The sequence below is a fragment of the Myotis lucifugus genome, unplaced genomic scaffold, assembly GCF_000147115.1.
Source record: "Myotis lucifugus unplaced genomic scaffold, Myoluc2.0 scaffold_71, whole genome shotgun sequence".
Lineage (NCBI taxonomy): Eukaryota > Metazoa > Chordata > Mammalia > Chiroptera > Vespertilionidae > Myotis > Myotis lucifugus.
The window spans coordinates 316,956-340,475 of NW_005871119.1; the positions used below are offsets into that span (position 1 = coordinate 316,956).

Sequence of the window (23,520 nt, forward strand, 5' to 3'; positions counted from 1 at the left end):
TCTGCCACCTGGGAGCACAGCCTAAGCCAGCAGGTCATTAATCTCCGAGGGTCCCAGCTACGAAGAGGGCACAGGCCCGCTGAGGGACCCCTCTCCCCCTCGAGTGCACAAATTTTTGTGCACCGGGCCTCTAGTATATATATGTTCAGAGGAATATAATCATATATTCTATCATTCATTTAAAATATGCAAATACAAATATTTCTGTAACAGAAATATTGTAATGTTCCTTTATCTCCTAGAATCTGTATTTTAATTCCACTCCTGTTTATGATTTTATCCTAATGTAATACATTTAATGGTTGAACTTTCTTATTGATCAAGTATTACACTTCTGTGCAACAAAGCTATTTATATAAAGTGACATTACTGTTTTTATTCTGCAATTAAACCTTCAACTGTTAAAAATTTCTGTTATTGGGATTATTGCTAGTATACAAGTGATCTAACAACAGTTGTATGTGTTAAACTTTTATTAACCATTTAAAAACAATTTTATTAGAAATGGATCATTTAATGAAATAGGAAAATTACAGACATATATCATTAAAACTTATTTTAAGTAATCAACCAAATGACAGCTCAATTACATCCTCCTTCAAAAATGTAGAAAGCAAAGAATTAGAAACAACATGAATTGCAAAAGGTTTTGTTACCCAGTCTTTAGTCATAACTTTTTCAGTTTCTGACAATTATGCCCAAAAGTCTTTACCAGATCTTCCCCAGTGGCCACTAATCTGTTGCTCTTTCACTTTCAGGCATTTTGTTGAACTTGATATACTCAGAAATGGTTGGGAAAGTTGAATTAATTGAACATTAATTTCAATACATCCTTTATAGTACATATTTTTCAACATAAAATCTTTGCAATTTGTCACAACCTGGAAGTTACAGATTTAGCTCATTCACTTCATAGGAAATACTTGTCATATACCCTAATTGGCCTAAACAGTCCTTTCTTATCAAGTCTTTTAGTCAAAATACTTTCTGCTATTTAAAATAAATGTGTTAATTTTTTTAAAATTATAATTACCACTGAGAAATAATTTATAGGACATATATTATATGGTTGATTAATAAGTCAAAATGTCAAGATTAAAATGATGCAGATAATTAAATTGATTTATCTATTTAAAAAATAAATGATAGCCCTGGCTAGGTGGAGCATCATCCCATACACTAAAAGGTTTCAGGTTCGATTCCTGGTCAAGGCACATACCTAGGTCAGGGAGTGTACGGGAGGGAAACGTCTGTCACATCAATGTTTCTCTCTCTCTCTCTCTCTCTCTCTCTCTCTCTTTCTCTTTCTCTCTCTCTCTCTCTCTCTCTCTCTCCTCTCTCTCTAACCAGTAAAAATGCATATGCTTGGGTGAGGACTAAAATAAATAAATGCACACATACATAAATAATTAAACAAGGTAATTGTATCTCATTCATTAATTTATTATGAAGCAATGTAATATGTACCTGATATTGCAAGTTTTTATGAAGTAGGGAGTATGAAACAAGTTATGTTATGTATATAACAAGTTATGTTATATACATATGAATATATGTATGCATGTTATAATTCTGGTGTTGGGCTTTTAGAAATATTTAGATAAGAAATATCTGTAAATAACAAAAAAGAAATCTATGAATTTTGTTAGACATCATCAAAATTTCTATATATTTAATGAAAGATAAAAATACATGTTATTTAAAAGTAGCTGATTTTGTAGATAATAATTTTACATTTTAGACAAACATAGAAATATGAAACATTAAAAAATATGAAACATTTTATAAAATAAAGAGGATAATCTGTAATAGGAATACATATTTTATAAATTTGATAAAATTATATAATATCTAATTAAATGATACACCTTTATTCAAGTGAAATCTATTAAATTTTTATTTGTGGATTTTATCTAGTGTACCTAGAAATATTTAGCAGTTTTGGAAAATATTTGGTTATATTGAAAACAATAGATATCACTAACTACTTACTATTTGCAGCTGTTTGAAGATTTCTTTATTTCCTGTAGACATATTCTAAACTATTAAGAATAGTTGAAAATGTATGCTTTTCATTAAATATTTGACAGAAAAGCCATTTTCAATGTGGCCTTACTTTTGTGGATGTTTCCTTTTGTGGGTGAAACCTCCTCCCACTAACCTACTGTATATTGTATCTGGACTCAGAACTGAGATAGCATTGTTCTAGTACCACAGGTCACCTGTAACTGGGATATGTGAAAGATGGGGCTAGGCAAGCCTCACTAAATTCAGTGAAATCCCAAAGGATTTGTATAGTAAAATTCAGGATAGGTAATTTGATGTCTTTCTTTTATAAACTAGAAGTCTAGTGTGAAATGAGATAGGGAATGGGGGATCTACATGAGTGGATTCATCTTTAGAGAATCACACCAGGTCTTAGATCAATTTTAGGAAAGAGAGAGATGGAAGGTAAATATCTGGAAATCAATTCCTTCAAAACTATTCATGCATATGTATCCCTTGCAAAATCTTCTCAGCCATACTCATTAGTTTTGGGACTCTAAGAGCAAGTGTTCTAAGAGACAGGAAGTGGAACCCTAGTTTCTTATGGATTGGTTAGAAATTAACACATTGTTATTTCTGCTATATTCTATTGGTCAAAGCAGTTACAGAGGTCATCCAGAACCAAGGAGGGGACATAGACCCCACTTTCTATGGAAGGAGTGTCAAAAGAATTTGTGGCCATCTTTAGTCTGCCTCAGCTACTAAGTGCCAAGCATTGTGTTAGGTCATCTATAATAGTAAAAGTGTAATATGCTAATTAGACCGGACGACCTTGCGGACTAAGATGGGGCTGTGAGGGCCCAGGCAAGCCACCGTGGCTGCAAGGGCTGAGCCCCTTGAATGAATTTTGTGCATCGGGCCTCTAGTTGTAATAAAATAATGAACAAAACAGACATAATAGTTCGCCTCATGAAGTATGTAGTCTAATGGAGGAGACAAACAATAAGCAAGCAGTTATAATAGTGTGTGATACATGTTATAATAGAACAGTACAGTTGCTATGGAAACATAGGAGAGCCTCTACCCTGACAGACTGGGAATTAGGCACAACTTCCCAAAGGAAGTAGCCTGAGAACTCTATTATGAATCCAGTTAATGCTGTTTAACTTTATCCTTTAATTTCCCCCAATTATTGATATGATGAAACAGTTTATGCTGATTGAAAGCATATTTCTCAGTTATGCTAGACTTAAAGGAAACTAATGACAGATTTCCAGTCTTAGAATAAATTTGAATTTGTGTGGAAATTATCTAAATCTGAGGGGGAAATGTGTATTATTTAGTTTATGGTGCAGGATTGAGAGGGATCAATTTCCTAGCAAAAGAAGCCTCACTTCAGAGGAATTTGCTTGAACTGTACTAGTATTTGGCAGTATATAACACAGGTGGCTTATATTTTTCTATTGATGAATTTTCTTTCTCTGAAAAGGGAGAAAAAAACTACCTAGAGACAATTCCTGTAAGCAGCAGGTGTTTTTTTCTTTTAGGTATTAATAAAGACCTATTTCTATAATTCTGAGTACATATATATATATATATATATATATATATATATATATATGGCTCTCTGTTAGTTCTTCAATATTAGCAAAGGGCATGAGACTAATTGGTTGAATAGTTTGGTCACTAATTTGGGGTTTAGAGAAGCTAGTCTGCAAGAATAGACTTCAAAAGTAAAGATCAGCAAAAAGAAAGACAGATATATAAGAAAGTAAAATATATGGCCACATGCTAAATGTTATATTAGAAAAATAGCTAGATTCTGTGGGATTACAGAGATTCCAACTCAGCTTAAATGTGGGTCAGGAAATATTTCCAAGAGGACGTAACACTGCACTGCCTCTGAGAAGCATTTAGGAGCTAGCCTATCAGTGCAGAGGAGTTAGAGGAATTGGAGGGATGCCTAAGTGAATCCTTAAAAGATCATCCAGAGCTGGCAACTAGTTCCCAGGCTGAATTGATCAAGTGGCAAGAACAAGAATGGCGCCACAATTAGGAGAATAAGCTAAAAGATCAGGCATTCAGCAGAAGCCGAGACTAAGTGGACTTTAAAAATGAGTCCAAGAGTGACAGACAGCAAAGCAGAGTCCCTAGGCCTTCCCTATCCATTAGGGTGAAAAATAACTTTTTTTGAACCTGGAGAATGCCAGCATCTAAGGGTTAAACAGAAACAAAGACTGAAGAAGACTTCAGAATTGGCTAATGTCAGCATGAGGATAAACTGGACTAGAGAGCAGAGATACTGACACTTTATTCACTAATGAATAGTGAGTAATGGAAGGAAGATTTTTAAAATATGTTTTTTATTGATTTCAGAGAGAAAAAAGGGAGAGGGAGTGGGAGAGAGAGATTGAAACATCAATGAGAGAGAAACATCGATCAGCTGTCTCCTGCATACCCCCTATCAGAGATGGAGCCTGCAACTGGGACTTGTGCTCTGGTGGGGAATTGAACCGTGACCTTCTGGGTTCATGGTTCGACTCTCAGCTGCTGAGCCACACTGGCAGGGCTGGAAGGGAGTTTATAGTTGGATAGCTAGAAGCTAAAAGTCTCTGTTTTTTCTTCAGAGTGATCAAAGGTGTGCTGATCTGATGAGAGTATAGAGGGGTGTGAATGAGGGTCAGGGGAAATATGAAGTAGCTCTCGTGGAGAATCTAACAATAGCCAATTGGAGGTACTTGAGGAAGTCATGTTGAGTTGTGAGGACCTTGCCAACACTGGCGAGACTGTGAGGTTTTAATGGAGCCAACACACCTGGTGAAGTGCCTTCTTCGAGCATCATTCTATGTAGGGATTGAGGAAAAGAGAAGGCGGATGGATTGATTTAGATTTGGAGGTTTTCAGAAAGGGTGTGATGGAAAGAGAAAAGGGCAAGGGGGTTAAGAATGGTTGGCAGAATGGACAAAATCTAAATGAATTAAAAAGGAAATTCACCCCCAACCGGTTTTGCTCAGTGGATAGAGCGTCGGCCTGAGAACTGAAAGGTCCCAGGTTCGATTCCGGTCAAGGGCATGTACCTTGGTTGTGGGCACATCCCCAGTAGGAGGTGTGCAGGAGGCAGCTGATTGATGTTTCTCTCTCATCAATGTTTCTAACTCTCTATTCCTCTCCCTCTCTGTAAAAAAAATCAGTGAAATATATTTTTAAAAAAGGAAATTCAGTTAGGATAAACAGATAACTTGGAGGAAAAACTATAAAAGCAGGTGTCAAAAGACAGGAGTCTTTAATGAGGTCAAAATGTAGTTATACCAGAAGTGTGATATTTGGAAAAGTATGAAATGGGATACTAGAGTCTTACATTACAGACTATACTGAAATTTTATGTGCATTTAAGGAATGGAATCAAATCTAGAAAAAAGGTAAAATGATTGATAAGGCAGAGTTCGGTGTTTAGATGTAAGAAATCGGAAAGGTTGAAAATCAGTTTGTTTCGCCCTAACCAGTTTGGCTCAGTGGATAGAGCGTCAGCCTGCGGACTCAAGGGTCCCAGGTTCGATTCCGGTCAAGGGCATGTACCTTGGTTGTGGGCACATCCCCAGTGGGGAGTGTGCAGGAGGCAGCTGATCAATGTTTCTCTCTCACCGATGTTTCTAACTCTCTATCCTTCTCCCTTTCTCTCTGTAAAAAATCAATAAAATATATTTTTAAAAAAGAAAAAGAAAATCAGTTTGTTTCACTTTACGTAAATGGAAAACAACAAATAAAAGATAAAAAATTAGGAAATTAGTTTCCACAAGTATGATAAGCAAAGGGATAAACATCCTTGGTTCGTGACGATGTGGTCAAGGTTGGTATTTCTCCAGCAGCAGGAGATAGTGGTAGCTTCCTTTTGCACGTCCAGCACCAGGCTTCTGTGTTCCTCAGAGACTCCAGCAGCAGTCAGGCCGTACCCTCTGTCTGCTTCGTGAAAGGATTGGGAACCTAGCATGGAGTTTTGGAGCCTGGGCGGTGTTAGGAACACCCACATAGACTGACTCGAGATGAGAGCCAAGCAAGATGAAGGGAGGGGGGTGCCAGGTGTTGGGCCCCCAGTGGGGTGAGGAGGGCATCTGTGTAGGAGGGCTGCCTGCGTTAGAGACTGTAGCGTTAGTGAGGTGAGTGGGGTGTCCACACAGGGAGGGGACAAGATTGGTTTTATACAAAGAGGACTGATCTAATAAATAAATATATTAAGCACAATAGGAGCTAGGTTTCTCACTGTTGGAGAAAGTTGTTACAAATGTGGAAACTGAAGGGAGAACACTAGAATGAATCCTGTGGCATTGAATTAGAATTGGAAGTATTAGTGTGAACTTATGGTTTGCAATGTATAGATAGAATATGATATATTAATTCTCAATATGTACATATAGATACAGTTATAAAATGAAATGTTTAGACAAGAAAGTTATTTATCAATGATATTTTAATATTTAATAGATATAGAAATAAATATATATGTGTGTATGTATGTGTACATGCATACTCACATGCACACAAACTATGTATGCACATACATATATTCTCTAGCTGTGTCCATTGAGTTGGCCCTGGGAAATAGTAACACTCCAGGAAAAATGAGCACACCTAGCATTCAGATCTAAATTCGATTCTCTACTAAAAAGGAACCAGAACACCTTAGAGAAATTGCTGATTCCAGGGCTGGGCCAGGATAAGTAAAAGATGAGTCTGCAGCATCTTGTACCAGAAAGTAAGAAAAGGCCCAAAGAATGATAGGGTCCTGTCAAAAGACATAGACACCCTCTTGAAGTGGATCCCACTGGGGCAAAAGCTGGAGTATTTTGAGCATCCTATCTAATAAAGAAGGAATATGCTAATTGACCCTCACACCATCCCAAAAATGGTGGCGCCCACAGCCAATAAGGAGGGAATATGCTAATTGACTGCCACGCCCTCAAAGATGGCGACGTCCACAGCCACAAGATGGCGGCGCCAAGTCCCCTCAGCCCCGCCGGGGTGGCAGGCATGTGGCAAGGCTGGGCCCATCGCCAGGCAGGCCCGGCTGCTCTGTGCACCTGCCTCTGGAGTCCCCCAGTGACCTCAGCCCTCCAGCTGCCCAGGGCCGCCGAGGCACAGGTAACCAGGGCCGGCCGAGGCTTGCGCTGCCGGCAGTGGCAGCAGCAGAGGTGTGATGGGGCGTCGCCTTCCCCTGATCACCAGGTCGCCTCCCGCCCCTGAGGTCTCCTGGACTGTGGAGGGGGCAGGCTGGGCTGAGGCACACCCCTCCAGTGCATGAATTTTCATACACCGGGCCTCTAGTCAACTATATAATGTTTGCTACAGATTAAAACCTACTGATTAAAATAATAAACACATGGCCACATTTTAAAATTAAATATTAAAATATCATTGATAAATAACTTTCTTGTCTAAACATTTCATTTTTAACTATATCTATATGTATATATTGAGAATTAATATTTCATATTCAGCTCTATGAGTATGAGTCGTTACTGTGCTGAAATGTTTTTGGATATCTCAATAGGTTTCTGATCAAAGTATCATTCCAGAAGTTTTGAAAATTATTCCCTCAAAATGCTTGACTTTGGTGAGATATTGCAGATCCTTAATTTATTGAGATCTCTCTGAGAGTAAGCATTTTTACCACAAATGAATCTCTAGCCAGAGCAAGAAATTACAGGTGGTCAAATTGCTTTCTCACTGAAGTTGTACTCATATCTTTACATAATGGCATTTAATTGATGTAAAATTTAGTATCATTCTGTACCCCTCTTGTTTTAAAAAATGATACTGTTTTCTCAGACCAGTGTTACTTAGAAAACCTTGGCTAACTAGCAAGTTCCCAAGAATATTATTTAATGTTATACTGCCAAGAACATCTTAGATAATTCAACAAAAATGCCTTATTTTATAAGCCCAAGTACATTTCCTTCTAATTTTGCAATTATTTATTTAGATCTTTTGATTGCAGAGTTGGATATAACACGGATCCAAAAGAAATATGTATAACTTATAAGAAGCTTATAATTATTTCGTGAAACAAAATAAATTCACATGGAACAGTGAAAAAAACAGGAAAGGATATAGTTTATTGCCAACTTGGAAAATTAATATTTTTGTTGAGTCAGACAGTCATCAGTAATCTGCCTGTAGCACTTACTATTATCATATAATTTTTGGTTACTTAATAAGTCATACTAAGTCTGGCTTTATTTCATATTTTCTGTACTTAAAAAAAAGATTGTAGAAGCTTTATTTTTCAACACTGAAGTCAGAGCACATTGTTGGACACATACTATGTGCCAGCGTACTTATAGGAATTAGGGGTAAAAATATGAGCAAAACAGAGTCTCTTTACTTAAGTAGTTTTCTGCTTTGTGTGTATATGTGTGTGGAATGGAAGGGGGGCAGCAGTAGAGGTAGAACATGCAAACTCTACATACACAGTGGCCCTGGCTGGGAATGGATTTTTTCCCCTCATCAATGTTGAACTAAACAATGTTATTAGAGGTCCTGCTGTATTTACCCAAATGAGTTCAAGACTTACACACACAAATATGCACGGGAATGTTTATAGCAATACTAGGGGTCCAGTGCATGAATTCGTGTACCTTGAAAGGAACTGTGGGTTGCGAGGCTGCGGTGGACACAGGGGTGGGTCTTGGCCCATCTCTTCACCCCAATCTGACCCCTCCCACCACAGCCCCAGTCTCCTCTCTGCCTGCAGCCCCGCTCCCACCATCACCGCTCCCCTGCGCTGACAGCGCCGGCCCCGCTCGCACCTGCTGATGGTGTGGAGCGATTGGGGCCAGCGCCAGCAGTGGGTGTGAGTGGGGCCAGCCCCTCAGGAGCAGTGGGAGGGGAGAAGCCCTCAGGGATGATCAGGGCCTAGAGCCGCTGCTTGCACCCACCGATGGTGCCAAGGAATTGGAACCGGCACCGGGCACTGGCAGCAGGTGTGAGCTGGGCTGGCGCTGGCAGCAGGTGTGAGCACTGGGCAGGACTGCGGTGCTTGGGAGCAAAGAATTTTCAGTAACCACCAGAGGCTCGCCCCGATGACAGCAACCCTCACCCCGCCTTGGTCTGGCGCCCCTGCTCACCTGCTCCACCATCCCACTGCGGCCAATACCCGCCATGTTCCGTGCACGCCCCCTGGTGGTTAGCACACATCATAGTGACCAGTTGTTCAGTTGTTTCGCCATTCAGTCTATTTGCATATTAGCCTTTTATTATACAGGATGTCTTTGTAAATTTTTCTAAACCCATAGAATGTACAACTCAAAGAATGAACATTAATGTGAATTATGTACTCTGGGTGATAATGATGTGTCAGCTGTAGGTTCATTAGTTGTAACAAATACACCACTCTGTATTTCTACTAAAAGAAAGCTGGGCTTCTTAATGGCTCATTTTGGCCTGGGGCAAACATTTTTAAGACAAAATGGAATATCTTCATAGCAGAGATTAAGGAAGCTATCAGAAAGGCTCAGGGGCCAATGCGAAGAGCTTTCCACTGGTTAAAAATGGGACAATTTGGGTTTCAATAAAGATAATAACTGTAATGGATTCAGACAAAATATGTTTAAATTCCTGAGTTCATATTGATCCAACACACACACACACACACACACTTTAGGGGAAACTCTTGAAGGATTCTAACAAATGCATTCTTTTAAAAAACAAACAAACTGATAAGTAGCCTTAACTAGTTTTCTCAGTGGTTAGAGCATTGGCCTGCAGTTCGGAGGGTCGGAGGTTGATTCCTGGTCAAGGGTGCATACCTGGGTTGCAGGCTCAATCTCGGCCCAGTTAGGATGCCAATGGGAGGCAACAATCGATGTGTCTCTCTCACATCGATGTTTCTCTCACTCCCCCGCTTCTGCTTCCCCTCCATTCTCTCTCTAAAAAAAAATCACTGGGAAAAAATATCCCCAGGTGAGGATTAAAACAAAACAAAACAAAACAAAACAAAACAAAAAAACCTGATAAGTAAAGAGAAAGACTCAAGCATTTATCCCTTTTTTAAATATAAACTTTACCATAGGGTAACTAAACAATAGGTATGGTGAAAATTCTCTGAAGAAGTGTTCCACCAAAAGTAAAATCTTATTCTGTCACCGAATATTTGACGCCCTCTACCCTCCATGAGCACACAATGCAAAATATACACTTGCAACCTATATGTATCATAGAATTGCACACTTGAAACCTACATAATTTTATTAACCAATGTCACCCAATAAATTTAATTTAAAAAGAAGTGTTCCAGCTAATAAATAATGGTTGATAGGATTGGAATATCACCATTTTGAATTAATGAATTTAGATATCATGTATCAGCAACTGCTAAAATCACAAAAAGGACTACAAGATGTTATGTATCTTCTGATAATACCAAACTGTCAAGTGTCTTGTAAAAAAATTTGAAGAATCCATTTAAGCCTTTAAATTCAATTACTAGTACCAATTTTCCAAGAAGTACAGAGTGAAGAGTAACATGTTAATCTGTACTAAAGAGATGCAATCAGCAAAATTCAGATTTGGGGAAACTTGACCAAACAAATTAAACAGTAATCCATAGGGATGGTTTGCTATTTGGATGATGAAACTATAAACGGAGGAAATGATACCATAAAAGTCAGGAGAGTGGTTATTCTTAGGAGGAAGGAATATTGATTGGGAGAAAACATGTAGAGGGCTCTGGGTAGCTGACAAGATTTTCTCTGCTTTAGTGGATATTCTGTAGAGGGGTGGTTGCCTGATAACACTTCATTAAGCTGTACATTTGTTGTATGTAGTTCTCTGTAGCTATGTTTAACAAGACTAAAGTAAAACTTATAAGTGAGATTAAGAAATTTAAAAAATTTCTATCTGAATTTTTACAGTGACTTGTTAGACTTTCATAGGAACTGGGGGGTATAAGGGTGAGAAATGTAAAAGGCTTCAGCTGAGGCTCTAAATAACAGCATTGCAAACAACAACTAAAGCCACAAATCAAGTAAGTGCCACATGAAAGGACTACTCAGCAGTATCAGTCACTTCAGCCATTGCCAATGCATGTTCTCCTTTCCACACTGTGAATCTATATACATAAAAGCCAAGCTACCTGAACAATGGAATGACCGGAACGACCTATCGCTATGACGTGCGCTGTGGTGGCCAATCGGCACCCCCAACCTCCCATGGCCCCTCCCCCGGCCAGCTCCACCCCCAATTGGCCCTCTCCCTGGCTGACCCCACCCCTGATTGCTCCCCTCCCACACTTGATCGGGGGCAGTGCTGGCCAACCAACCACCAGAGGCACCTCCCCCTGGCTGGCTCCTGCCCAATCGGCCCCCATCGGGGTGGGCTGGCCAGACTTCACCCATGCACGAATTCATGCACCAGGCCTCTAGGATTTAATAAATGGGACATACACTGAAAATGCCTGTTTGCATATGCTTCATGTTGTTCTTTAAAGGCTTTTATACATATTATTTAGTGAAAGACTGTAAATGAATCTAGGAGTGGAATTGATAATGCTATTTAAATTCTCTGTAGACAAAATAATGAATGTTTCATTAATTAAAAAAATACTTAAGAATATGTAATGAATGAATGAATATACCTTTATTGCAGGTGTCAATATATTGTTTAAATACTTTGTTTCTTTCTTATAAGATTTATATGTCTTATTTGTTTAAGGAAATAATTTTCACTAGTTTGATAAAAATGGAGAAACATTAAACTGATTTGAAAAAATTTTTAAATGTTCATGATAGTTTGATAAGTCTGAAGTAAATTAAAACTACTACTTTTTTTTCTGTCAGAGGTCTTTTTATTAGTATCCATGATCGAGGGCATATTGCTTCAATTCTTGATGCATGGCCAGAAGATGTCATCAAGGTAAGTTATCAAAGTTTCCCACTATGAAAAATTTGTTATTTTCTCTCTCCTAAAACATATTGATAGTTATCATGACCTTCAGTAGCATTCACTAGCTTTCCTAGTACTAGTAAATGTCACCTAATTTATATCCCTTTGATTTTTGTATATCGTTTGGATGCTGTTTCCTCATTATTTCAATCTAATTTCTTAGAATTTCTTTATTCATTGAAAGCGATGATAAATGTTGAATAAACGTTGAAATGGTGTCTGGATATGTTTAAGCAAATTCTGTTTTCATATTAAACATTCAATAAGGGGAACCCAGGTAGGCAAAAAATCAGTTAATTTCCTTTATCATTTGGAAATTAGGAAGCTCATCAGACTTCCTTCTGTGAGTGAACTGATCAAAATAAAGTAACAATATAATCTGACATTTCATAGGTTTCTCTTTGAGACACTGTACTTGGACTCACTCTTGTATTTATCCTGATAATTTGTGGAGGAAAGGAAGGCACAGCTTATCAGAGGGTTACACAGCAGTGCATGGTGGTGTGGGAATTGAATGCAGGTCCCAGAGCCTTTGCTCTTAGACATGTGCTCGACCACCTGCCTTGTCTAAAGAGAGTGAGATGTTCTTGTCCCTCCTTGGCCCCCCTTTCCTTTCTGTTAGGTGCTCAGCAACTCTGTGGTAACTTTCAGGATTAAGACTGAATACACTGACGTCTGTGGTACAAAGGCTCTTCAGCTGTGACTTCTGAAGTGTTACTCCCTTAATGGTCTTTTCTGTTTGAGCAGTTGTGGCTAGAAGTGGTTCACTCTGTTCTTTAAGGCTCATGCTGGGCAAACTTATAAAGCAAAATGTTTCTTACTGTTTCCAGTCTTCCCAGTTTTTTCTCTTTCTCCCACTAAGTTGCTCCCTCAATTTTTCTCCCACCAAGTAGTCTGCACTGTCCACAGGTCCAGTCCTTAGGAACTACCCTAAAAATGTGCTAATTCGATAAAGTATAAATGTCTGATCCTCTAAGAAGAAGGATACTTACATTTACTTATTTTAACATTTATTTATTTTAATCCTCACCCCAGGACATGAGGGGAGAGAGAGAGAGAGAGAGAGAGAGAGAGAGAGAGAGAGAGAGAGAGTGTTTGATGGTACAGGCCCCAACTAGGGATTGAACTGCAACCCAGGTATGTGCCCTGACCAGGAATCAACAGCAATCTTTCAATGCATGGATGATACTCAACCAACTGAGACTCCACTTCAGCCCAACAAGAATACTTATATTTAATCAGGAGAGGATATTAAGAATGAGTCAACATAGGAAATGGTTCTGAGGTAGAGAGGTCTAATGAATATCCCTGTAATCCTAAGGGCTGGGCAGTAAGCCATCCCCTTGCTTTAGGTTCTTCCCACTAGTTGATCAACTTCATTAATAGCCCACCTATATCCTTCCAACTCTTAGTATTGCGTCCTCACCTGCCGCGACCTTCACAGTGGGGTTCAGGATCTGAAGGAGGGGCCAATGCACAAATGAAAATACTATACAAGAAATATGAATTTAGAAGGCATTGTGGGCCAGGTGGAGACCTCTTTCTTGAAGAGGCATACCGACTTCTGGCCTGGTCTGCTATTTATTTACTTGAATACACATTTGCCCTTTTGCAATGCATACAGGCATATCAAAGGTAAAGTTTGGTAAACAGTAAAAGGATTATCAGGTTAGGGAATTGCCTTGAGCCACCACTATCTCAACACGATTGAAGAATCGGTGCTTAGCGTCAGCCCTGCTAACGCCCAAGGTCCATCGGCCTTCTGTGTTCCTTGGTGCCCTCTCATGACAGTATCGGCAAGTAGTGGCTTCCCGCACTCACTAATATTCCTGATCTTAATTATAAATACTGTTATTTAAAAAGCCTAGCATAGTGTCTGCACATAGCAGACACTTAATAAATGACAGCTCTTTATTGTAATACAGAAGTGAAAATTACGATGTAGTCTCTACTGTGTAGTTGAAAGCACACATGAAACAAAGGCAATCAGTTATTAGACAATATCTAAGTAAACTGGTATAAATTATAAGTGCCATATTCATTTATTCAGAAGATACTATCATTCAGAGAAGGATGGAACAGTTTATGCCAGGACACATAAACCAAAGATCTGGATATTTGGAGGCTTCTCAGCTATTTCGCATTACAGTGGGGCCTTGACTTATGAGTTTAATTCGTTCCAAGACCGAGCTTGTTAAGGAGCTCGTTAAGGAGATCGTTAACTCAAATTACTCTATCAACTCAATGCAAAAAATTGGCCGAGAGACAGCTGGTATCTCAAAAAACTCGTTAGTCGGGACACTCGTAAGTCACGGCCCCACTGTATATAACTAATTGTCCTCCAAGTGGATGCGACTAGTTTTAAAACTTCTCTGTTTCCTTTCAGTTCCCAGTTTGAGTTTTTATTTCCCTACTAGAGGCCCGGTGCATGAAATTTGTGCACTGGGGTGGTTACCTCTCAGCCCAGCCTGCACCCTCTCCAATCTGGGACCTCTCGGGGGGTGTCCGACTGCCGGTTTAGGCCTAAACCTCTCGGACATCCCTCTCATAATCCGGGACTGCTGGCTCCCAACCGCTCACCTGCCTGCCTGCCTGATTGCCCCTAACCACTTCTGCCTGCCAGCCTGATCACCCCCTAACTGCTCCCCTGCCAGCCCGATTGCTCCCAGCTGCCCTCCCCTGCAGGCCTGGTTGCCCCTAATTGCCCTCCCCTGCAGGCCTGGTCCTCTCCAACTGCCCTCCCCTGCAGGCCTGGTCGCTCCTAACTGCCCTCCCCTGCAGGCCTGGCCCCCCCTTAACTGCCCTGCAGGCCTGGTTGCCCCTAACTGCCCTCCCTGCTGGCCCGGTTGCCCCTAACTGCCCTCCCCTGCAGGCCTGGTCGCCCCTAACTGCCCTCCCCTGCGGGCCTGATCCCCCCAACTGCCCTCCCTCTCCTGCAGGCCTGGTTGCCCCCAACTGCCCTCCCCTGCCGGTCATCTTGTGGCGGCCATTTTGTATATTACGTCTTTATTATATAGGATACTCTTCAAACTGTCCCTCTTGATTAAATCTTTGTGTTTTATTTAATCCTCATGAGAGGATAGGTTTAGATAGAGGAAGAGAGAGAGGGGAAAAAAAGAGAGAGATTTCAGTCTGTTGCCTCCTTTAAGCACTCCAACCTTGGATTAAACCCACAAACTAGGTATATGCCCTGATCAGAATCGAACCCTCCACCTTTTGGTGTATGGGATGATGCTCCAACCCACTGAGCCTCCTGGTCAGGGCTGGATTGTTTAAGTCTTTATGTGCATAGTCCTCTCTTCTTTTTTCGACAACCATATTAAGCACTTACATTTATTTTTAACAAAATATAAAGTGCATATATCAAATTTATTTACTCTCATGTATATATCAAATTTATTTATTCTTCCACATGTACAATCACATAACATTTTTTTCATGTATATTTAGTTTATGTATTTTGACAGTTTAGTATTTTATTATGTAAGGATTAACTTCAGGAATGGAGACCAGGAACTGCAGCCCAGGATTTGTGACCATCTACCTATTAATAGATATTTTTTTCTTTTTCTTCTAGGCTATTGTGGTGACCGATGGAGAGCGTATTCTTGGCTTGGGAGACCTTGGTAGTAATGGAATGGGCATCCCTGTGGGTAAATTGGCTCTGTATACAGCTTGTGGAGGGATGAATCCTCGTGCATGTCTGCCCGTCACTCTGGACGTGGGAACAGAAAATGAGGTAAACAATTTAAGTCTCTAAGAAAGCTGTTAACCTTCAAAAACAAAACAAAACAACAATTCCTTTATTTTGAGCTTATGCCAAGAACCTCATAAAATTAATTATTTTCTGGCTGGTTCTCCTCTCCTCAAACCTGTCCCCCAACTTTTATAAGAAAATTATTTTCTCTTTTCATTTTCCCTCTTTTATAATATTATTACTCTTTACCAGCTTCTTTAGTGTCTATTATCCTTTGATGAGTATTCATACTATTATTCTATAGAGTATTATGTTTTACTTTAGACTATCATAGTTTCTTTTTTTAAATTATTATGTTCATACTACATAGGAACCCAAAGGATATTAAGTTTAATCAGTCTGAAATGATTTTATCCTAAAAGTCTGTGTTAAACCTTAGGTAGATGATTTGGAGTTTAGTCTTTCTCATCCTGCAATGGTATTTTAGAATCTTAAAGTCATATATCAAATAGTACATATTTTTGCTCATCCTTTATTGCTAATATCCAGGATTACTTATGGGTGAAAAATACTAGAAATTAAAGGTAGAATTTTCTGAAATAGAGATGAAAGAAAATGGTCAGTTAAGGATAGACTTTTTAAAAGTTACATACAAATTTCAGACCTAGGTCCGGAACAGATTCATTATCAAATAAGACCTTGATACTTGAAATAAATATGTATACTTTTTATAGTTTTATTTTTCCTTCCTAAAGCAACTTAAGATATAACTTTTGACTTGTTAGTAATCCTATATAATAGAAGGTTAATATGCAAATTGACCCTAATGGCTGAACGACCTGGAACGACCAGTTGCTATGACGTGTACTGACCACCAGGGGGCATATGCTCAATACAGGAGTTGCCCCCTGGTGGACAGTGAGCTCCCACAGGTGGAGCTCTGCTTAGCCACAAGCCAGGCTGACGGCCGGGAGCACAGTGGCAGTGGTGGGAGCCTCACCTGCCTCTCGGCAGCGCTAAGGATGTCCAACTGAAGGCTTAGGCCCGCTCCCCGCAGGCCATCAGTCAGACATCCCTCAAGGACTCCCGGGCTGCCAGAGGGATGTCTGACTGCTAACTTAGGCCCGTTTCCCCAGGGAGTGGGCCTAAGCTGGCAGGTGGACATCCCTCGAGGGGTCCTGGACTGCGAGAGGGCACAGGCTGGGCTGAGGAACCTTCCCCCCCTCCCCCCGAGTGCATGAATTTTCATACACCAGACCTCTAGTGTTATAATAATAACTTAAACAGTTTTTATGTTTAACTTCCTGTGTATACATGAGTGTTCATTTAACCTTTATAAAGGATACATTTTGACAAAAACCAATTGCTTATCTGGCATTTTCTTTTTCAATACCGAAAGAAATTACTTAGAAATAATCAAAGCTGACCTCTTATAACAATTATTCTAAAACTGAGTATGGAGATTGAATATTTCCTCTTTTTTCATATATTTTAAAACATTCTTCTGTGATAAATTACATTGAAATCAAAGTTTAAAAATCACAAAATCTGTAGAACATCTTAAAAATTCTAGGAAGAAATAAAGAACAGTAAAGAGTGATAAAACAGGCATGCAAAAATTTAAGAGTTCAATTTTAAACTTGGGCCTTTTAATGAGATTGTATAATGTGGACATAGAGTAAATTGTGCACTACTGAAACCAAACACTGGGACTGTTGATTGTATTAGTTATATGAAATATTTAATTTTCTGAAAGTGTGTCTTAAAATTGTCAAATTTGCTAATTATCTTGAAATTTCCTCACATTATGTCCATTTAGTATTCCTTTCCTATTTTGGTAATCACTGCTTTTATGTTATTCCATTTCTGTCTCTCAGCCTCCCACAGCCTGCAAAACCCATCTATCCATCATCAAATTTCTTACTTTGCCCTGCTGTAGAGCTAGCTCTCTAAAGTCTTTTTCCATTAAAATGCCTGGTGCATACCATATTTCAAAGTTTTTGAGCTGCTAAATTAGAAAATAATCTGATATGTTAAAATAATCTATTTTTAAAGTACTATGTGTTATTTCTAGACATTTTTGCTTACTGCCAGTGGGCTGTTGGAGACATTAGGGGAAAAAAATAAGTGAGGGGTGGAATATTCACTCTTTGACAGGTACTGGAGAATATCTTTTTAACCTAAGAGACTTTCCTGAAATTATTCAGAGTTTTGTAGAGTTCAATTGAGTCAGATTATGTTGTTTTAACTGAGATAAATATTGAGCACCTACTATCTGTCAGGGCCTAAGTGAAGGCTAGATAACATCAGAGTAAACAACTTAAGATCTTGCCAGCAAGATGCTCTGAATCTAGAAGAGGAGACACATATGTAACTAGATTCAGCATGCACTGAATGCTTTGATAGGGACATTTGACAAACCATTAAGGACAGTTAGCAAACCATTTCTCTGCCAGTTCCAATATACTCTGAGTCTCTAGCTATATTTCAGCAATCTGTTTATAAGTTATCTTTTTCTAAAATCATATGTAAGAAATTTAGTAGTGAAAATGTATATCACAAATGATCAGTTAGAGTTCTTGTCCTAAAAAGAGAATAAATTATTAGTTCCTTTAGATAGTTTAGCTATACCTGAAATTAGCCAAACTACAAAGTTTGAGGGCATAGTTCCAAGACTGCTCTCACTTCGGACACCAACTGAAAGTTTGGGGGGTTTCCCAAAGCACTCTCAGGTTTTTTAAGGCTTATACTCATAGATCTCACTGAAAGTTTTTATAATTACAGTTAAGTTGTATTAAAGGGACAGGGTACATATTAAAATAAGCTAAAGGAAGTGATACACAGGGCAGAGTCTTGGAGGGCTCTAAATGTGGAGCTTCTATTTTCCTGTCTTTGGGAAGTCAAGACATGTTATCTTCCAGGGTTCAAGTGTGGGACTGACATGTGCTCTAGGATTTCATTACCTAGGCATGATTGATTGATTGCCATGTATACTCCGTCTCCAGTTGACTGATACCAATGACCCAGAGTCCCCCAACCCAAATCACATGGCTAATTTTCTGGCATAGCCAGCCCCCACCCTGTGACTATTAATTATGGTCCCTAGGCAACTAGGTAAAGTGGTTAGGCCCTATCCAAAATAGTTGAATGCACGTGAATCATGTCACCAGAGTCCATGCAAACAATAGACAAAAATATGAGGCAAACACAAAAAGAAAAATAGGTCTAAATTTTAATGTCAAGTAGAATTCAAACCCAGATCAGATTATGGGTTTGATTATTCAAGTTTCAGAAAACATAGTTCCTGTGCTCTAGAAACTTTTCCAGAACATATTAAAATTGATAGCTTCACATTTCTTTATAAGCTTGATTTCCAAATCTGGTAAAAATAGTACATAACAATTAGTCTTATGTTTATCCATGTTCCCAGTTTCATCATTTACTAATAGTGACTTAACTTTTTTTGTTTTTAATATATTTTTATTGATTTTCAGAGAGGAAGGGGAAGAGAGAGAGAGAGAGAGAGAGAGATAGAAACATCAATGATGAGAGAGAATCATTGATTGGCTGCCTCCTGCATGCCCCCTACTGGGGATCGAGCCTGCAACCCGGGCATGTGCCCTAACTGGGAATCGAACCCAGGACCCTTCGGTCTGTAGGCCAACGCTTGATTCACTGAGCCAAACCAGCCAGGGCATGACTTAACTTTTATGTGCTTCAGTTTCCTCATGTAAAATGAGTACCTATCTTATAGAGTTGTCATGATTTAATACACTTAAGAGTCTTTAGAATTGTGACTGGCATTTTGTAAGTACTTAGTAAATGTTAATTTATATTAATGTAGATCAGAAACAAAAATCTTTTATAAAATATTGCTGAATTAAATATTGTTAATATATTTAAATATATTTATAATTTTTAGAGAGAGGGAAGGAGGGAGGGGTGGAGGAAGGAGAGAGAGAGAGAAAGGAGAGAGAGAGAGAGAGAGAGAGAGAGAGAGAGAGAGAGAGAGAGAGAGAAACATAGATGTGAGAGAGAAACATCGATCTTTTGTCTCCCGCATGCGCCATGACCAGGGATTGAAACCGAAACTGGGGTATGTGCCCTGACCAGGAATCAAACCTGTCACCTTCTGATGTACGGGATGACACTCCAACCAACTAAGCCACCCTGTCAGGGTCACAGTTACTCTTTGTTTATGATACCATTGCTCCAGGTCTTAGCTTTTCTGATTCTGGTTGTATATTTAGTCTGACTTTTAGTTCATGTGAACATTGTATCTAGATCTAGAATCGTCATTGGACCTTGAACTCAGGTTGAAGCCTCTTCCCATTTAGAAGGTTTCCCCTTGTGTTCTAGAAAGTGCTCTTCATCTGTGGCATGAGCCAGCTGTCAGAAGCTGAACTAAAGAAAAACCTTATAGATTTTCTGTCATATGTATCTGCCATGTATCTTTCAGCCCTTGTACAGAAGCTAGCATTGGCACTAGAATGTGATCTTGAAAAAGTGACTTAACTTGTTTTGTTTTTAATATATTTTTATTGATTTTCAGAGAGGAAGGGAGAGGGAGAGAGAGAAACATCAATGATGAGAGAGAATCATTGATTCGTTTTCTATTGCTAACATAGCAATTTATTACCAACTTGGTGGTTTAAAACAACACAAATATATGCAAGTCTCAAAAGGTCAAATCATAAAAGGTGCCAGCAGGGCCGCATTCCCTATCCTTGCCTTTTCCAGCTTCTACAGACTCATTCCTTTGTTCGTGTTCCCCTTGATCCACGCTCAAAGCCAGTACTGCAGTATCTCTCTGACCTGCTTCTGAGTCACATTTCTTTCTCAGACCAGGGCCAGGAAAGGCTTTCACTTTCAACGACTAGCCCTTATTCACCTCTGCAAAGTTTCTTCTGCCAAATACGGTAACATACTTACAAGTTTGGGGAGAGGGAGGGTCATTATCTGCCTACCACATGGTCCCAATTAGAGTGTCATCATTTCTCTCTCAGGTTGCCTTAAGTTCTAGCCTTTATATTTCCATGTTATGGGGATTACATGCCATTTCTGACAAGTGATCCTGCATTGGAATGAGTACTAATCATTTCTTTATTGTCTGAGACACTACACCAATGCCTTGGGAAAGAGAATGGGGACTTTCTTCAGTTTGATTTTATACGCATTATAACTATGAAATTTCTTGAAGTTTGTGGTAGATTTTAGAAATACCCATTATATAAATTAGAATAGAAAACGGAATTACATAAGATGGAAATGAACCTTTAGGGAGGTATAATAATCTTATTTTTAACTTAATAAGTTTGAAATGAGTGGTCCTCAATATGTGTTCTATGGACCAACCACTTCAGAATTACCAAGGGCATGTGTTAAGATTGCCCAACCCTGACCCCCACTCCAGACTTACTGAATCACAGTCAAACTTAATCATTTTTATTTTTACCTCTTTTTAACTTTTGTGCCAGCATATGTGCATGCTGACATTTTAATTATTGTTTTAGAATGTTGGCAGTTTGCTTAATGTTACTGATGTGAGTGAAAATTACATATTATTTCTTTACAGAATCTTGTTTTTTCATTTGAAAATAATGAGGTCATAGCACCAAAAAATGATCATCTATATATTATAAATAAAATTTAAAAATAAATGCTAAAGTGGGGAATAGTTATAACATGGCAGATAAAAGTTTATATGTTCTCAGTATCAGAGAGAATATTTTAAAGTCAATAAGAAAATGTCAAATTTGAAATATGCAAATTGCTAAATGACATATGGACACATACAATTTACAAATGAAGAAGTAAAAATGCTCGATAAATTTATGAAAACATGTTTAATATTAGAAAAGAAGTACAAATGAATGTTGCTCATTAACATTACAGATAAATAATATGTTTATATATATTTTGTTATACATTATATGTATTATATATATTTATATGTATATTTCATATATGTACACACACATATATATGTGGAAAGATAATACTTTTACTTGAGGCTGCAACAAAATAGGTGTAGTTATTACATGTCATTGGGAGGACCATTAATTTGTTCATCCTCTTTGAGGGCAGAGTTCTAATATAGATGACAAATTTTAAGACTGCTCCTCTATTGACATGAAAAATTTTCACAATATATTCCTATGTGAAAAGGGGTTATAATATTGTCCCAAATTTGAACAGATAATATTATACATGCGTGGATATAAAGAAAATGGCCTAGAAGACTATTCATCAAGGTGATAGTGGTGGGTAGTTCTGAATGGGTAGAGTTTATTCAGTGCTCTCAAATTTTCTGATAGGAAATGTTGTTTTACTAATGATAAAAAACTTAAAATATTAAGAAAATAGTTTTTAATTTTCAAAAACTTCAGATTTGAAAGGTATAAATGTGAGAGACAAGAACAGGGTGTGAGTTGATGATAATTACTATTAACTTCAAATAAATGAATGCTTCAAATAAAATTTCTCAAGATTCCACAACTGAGATAGTGCTAACAAGGAAGATAATTAACTTGACCAGTATATACCCTCCTGATTTCCGTATGCTTTGTCTTTTACTGTTTTCTTATAATCTTTTTCTTTCTCTCATGCTATAAGTCTTCATAAGTTTTTAGTGACATTACCTGCGTTACATGTGACATCTCTTGCTAAAGAATGGCTAACCTTTTTAAGTGCTTGCTTCATACCCAGTCTTTCATTTATTCTCCAAAAATGGTTCTAGTGCGTGTTTAATCGTGGCCACAAGAAGCTGTTAATGTAATAAGCTAATATCACTTCTGTGCCAGGCAACTTAGTCTATGAAGCCATTATCAAAATTGGGTAATTTTGCTTGCTGTAGATTTTTTTTTCCAGTCAAATCTCCAAGAGTGCACTGGTTATTCAAGCCTTAATTATCATGAAAAATTAAAAACAGTAAATATTGACAGAAACATTATATTTGGGAGAATGTTATAACTTCCTGATTTAATGTAAAAGCTTTTTCTTGTTCATAAGTCTTCAATTTGACTCTCCATTGTAGTTATATATACTTTAATTATTAGCAATGGAAAGAATGAGCGAAAAGAGCAGGGAAACATGTGACATCTTTTCTCAATTGTGTTCTTCTAATTCACATTTTAGAAGTCCAAATACATCCCAGACATGGAGAAGGGGTTTCACTTCTGGCAGGCATTAGAAGCTCACTGGCAAGCCAGCCCCAGCTGTTCAGAAGCCTGCCAGTAGATTGTTTAAAGTTTGTAGGCCTCGAGGAGCAGCTGGGCTTTACAACAGCACTCAATTTCAGATTTTACATTTCATCTGAAATACATTTATATGATTAAGTATGTTAACTTCCAGCTAGCCAGAAAGCCTTAACTCGTTGTTGTGCAGTACGTTATATGTAGGATGACCACATACTGTATTAGCCAAACCAAGACACTTTCACAATGAAAAAGGACGCTATTAATAATTTCACTAGGACGGCAGGTGTGAACCAGACTGTCGTTTCTGTTGGCTTGAAGCAAATCGCTATTCAGATTATTTAAATGGCTCAACCTACAGAACAACATCACCACACCTACTAAAACATCATTTATCTATAACAGACCACCTCTAAACTTAGTGACTTAAAACAATTACAATTTTATTAATGTTTATGATTTGTTGGGATGGGCAGGAAGGCTAAGAGGCGTGGGACAGCTTGCCCTTCACCATGTAGATTCTCCTTCACAAATTGTTTATATTCCACATGTAAAAATATGCTCATCTTCATCTTAGGTTTCTAAAAGTTTCATCCCAATCACAACAGTAGGCCCAGACTTCAGGATCCTGTCCTCTGATCTAAATCAGGTCTAGGTACAAATGAAGCTTCTTGTATTTTGGTCCTTTTTGTGGGTTCTCTTATC

The 23,520-nt window shown here is 38.5% G+C and overlaps 1 protein-coding gene across 1 annotated transcript in view; it reads left to right on the forward strand.

The window, feature by feature from the left end:
• The window catches only part of ME1 (malic enzyme 1), a 148,712-nt gene that overhangs the window by 46,025 nt on the left and 79,167 nt on the right, over positions 1-23,520 (forward strand). The window contains exons 4-5 of the mRNA XM_006090348.3: positions 11,817-11,892; positions 15,500-15,661. Of these exons, the coding sequence (XP_006090410.2) occupies positions 11,817-11,892; positions 15,500-15,661 (238 nt within the window). The remainder of the gene's footprint in view (positions 1-11,816; positions 11,893-15,499; positions 15,662-23,520) is intronic.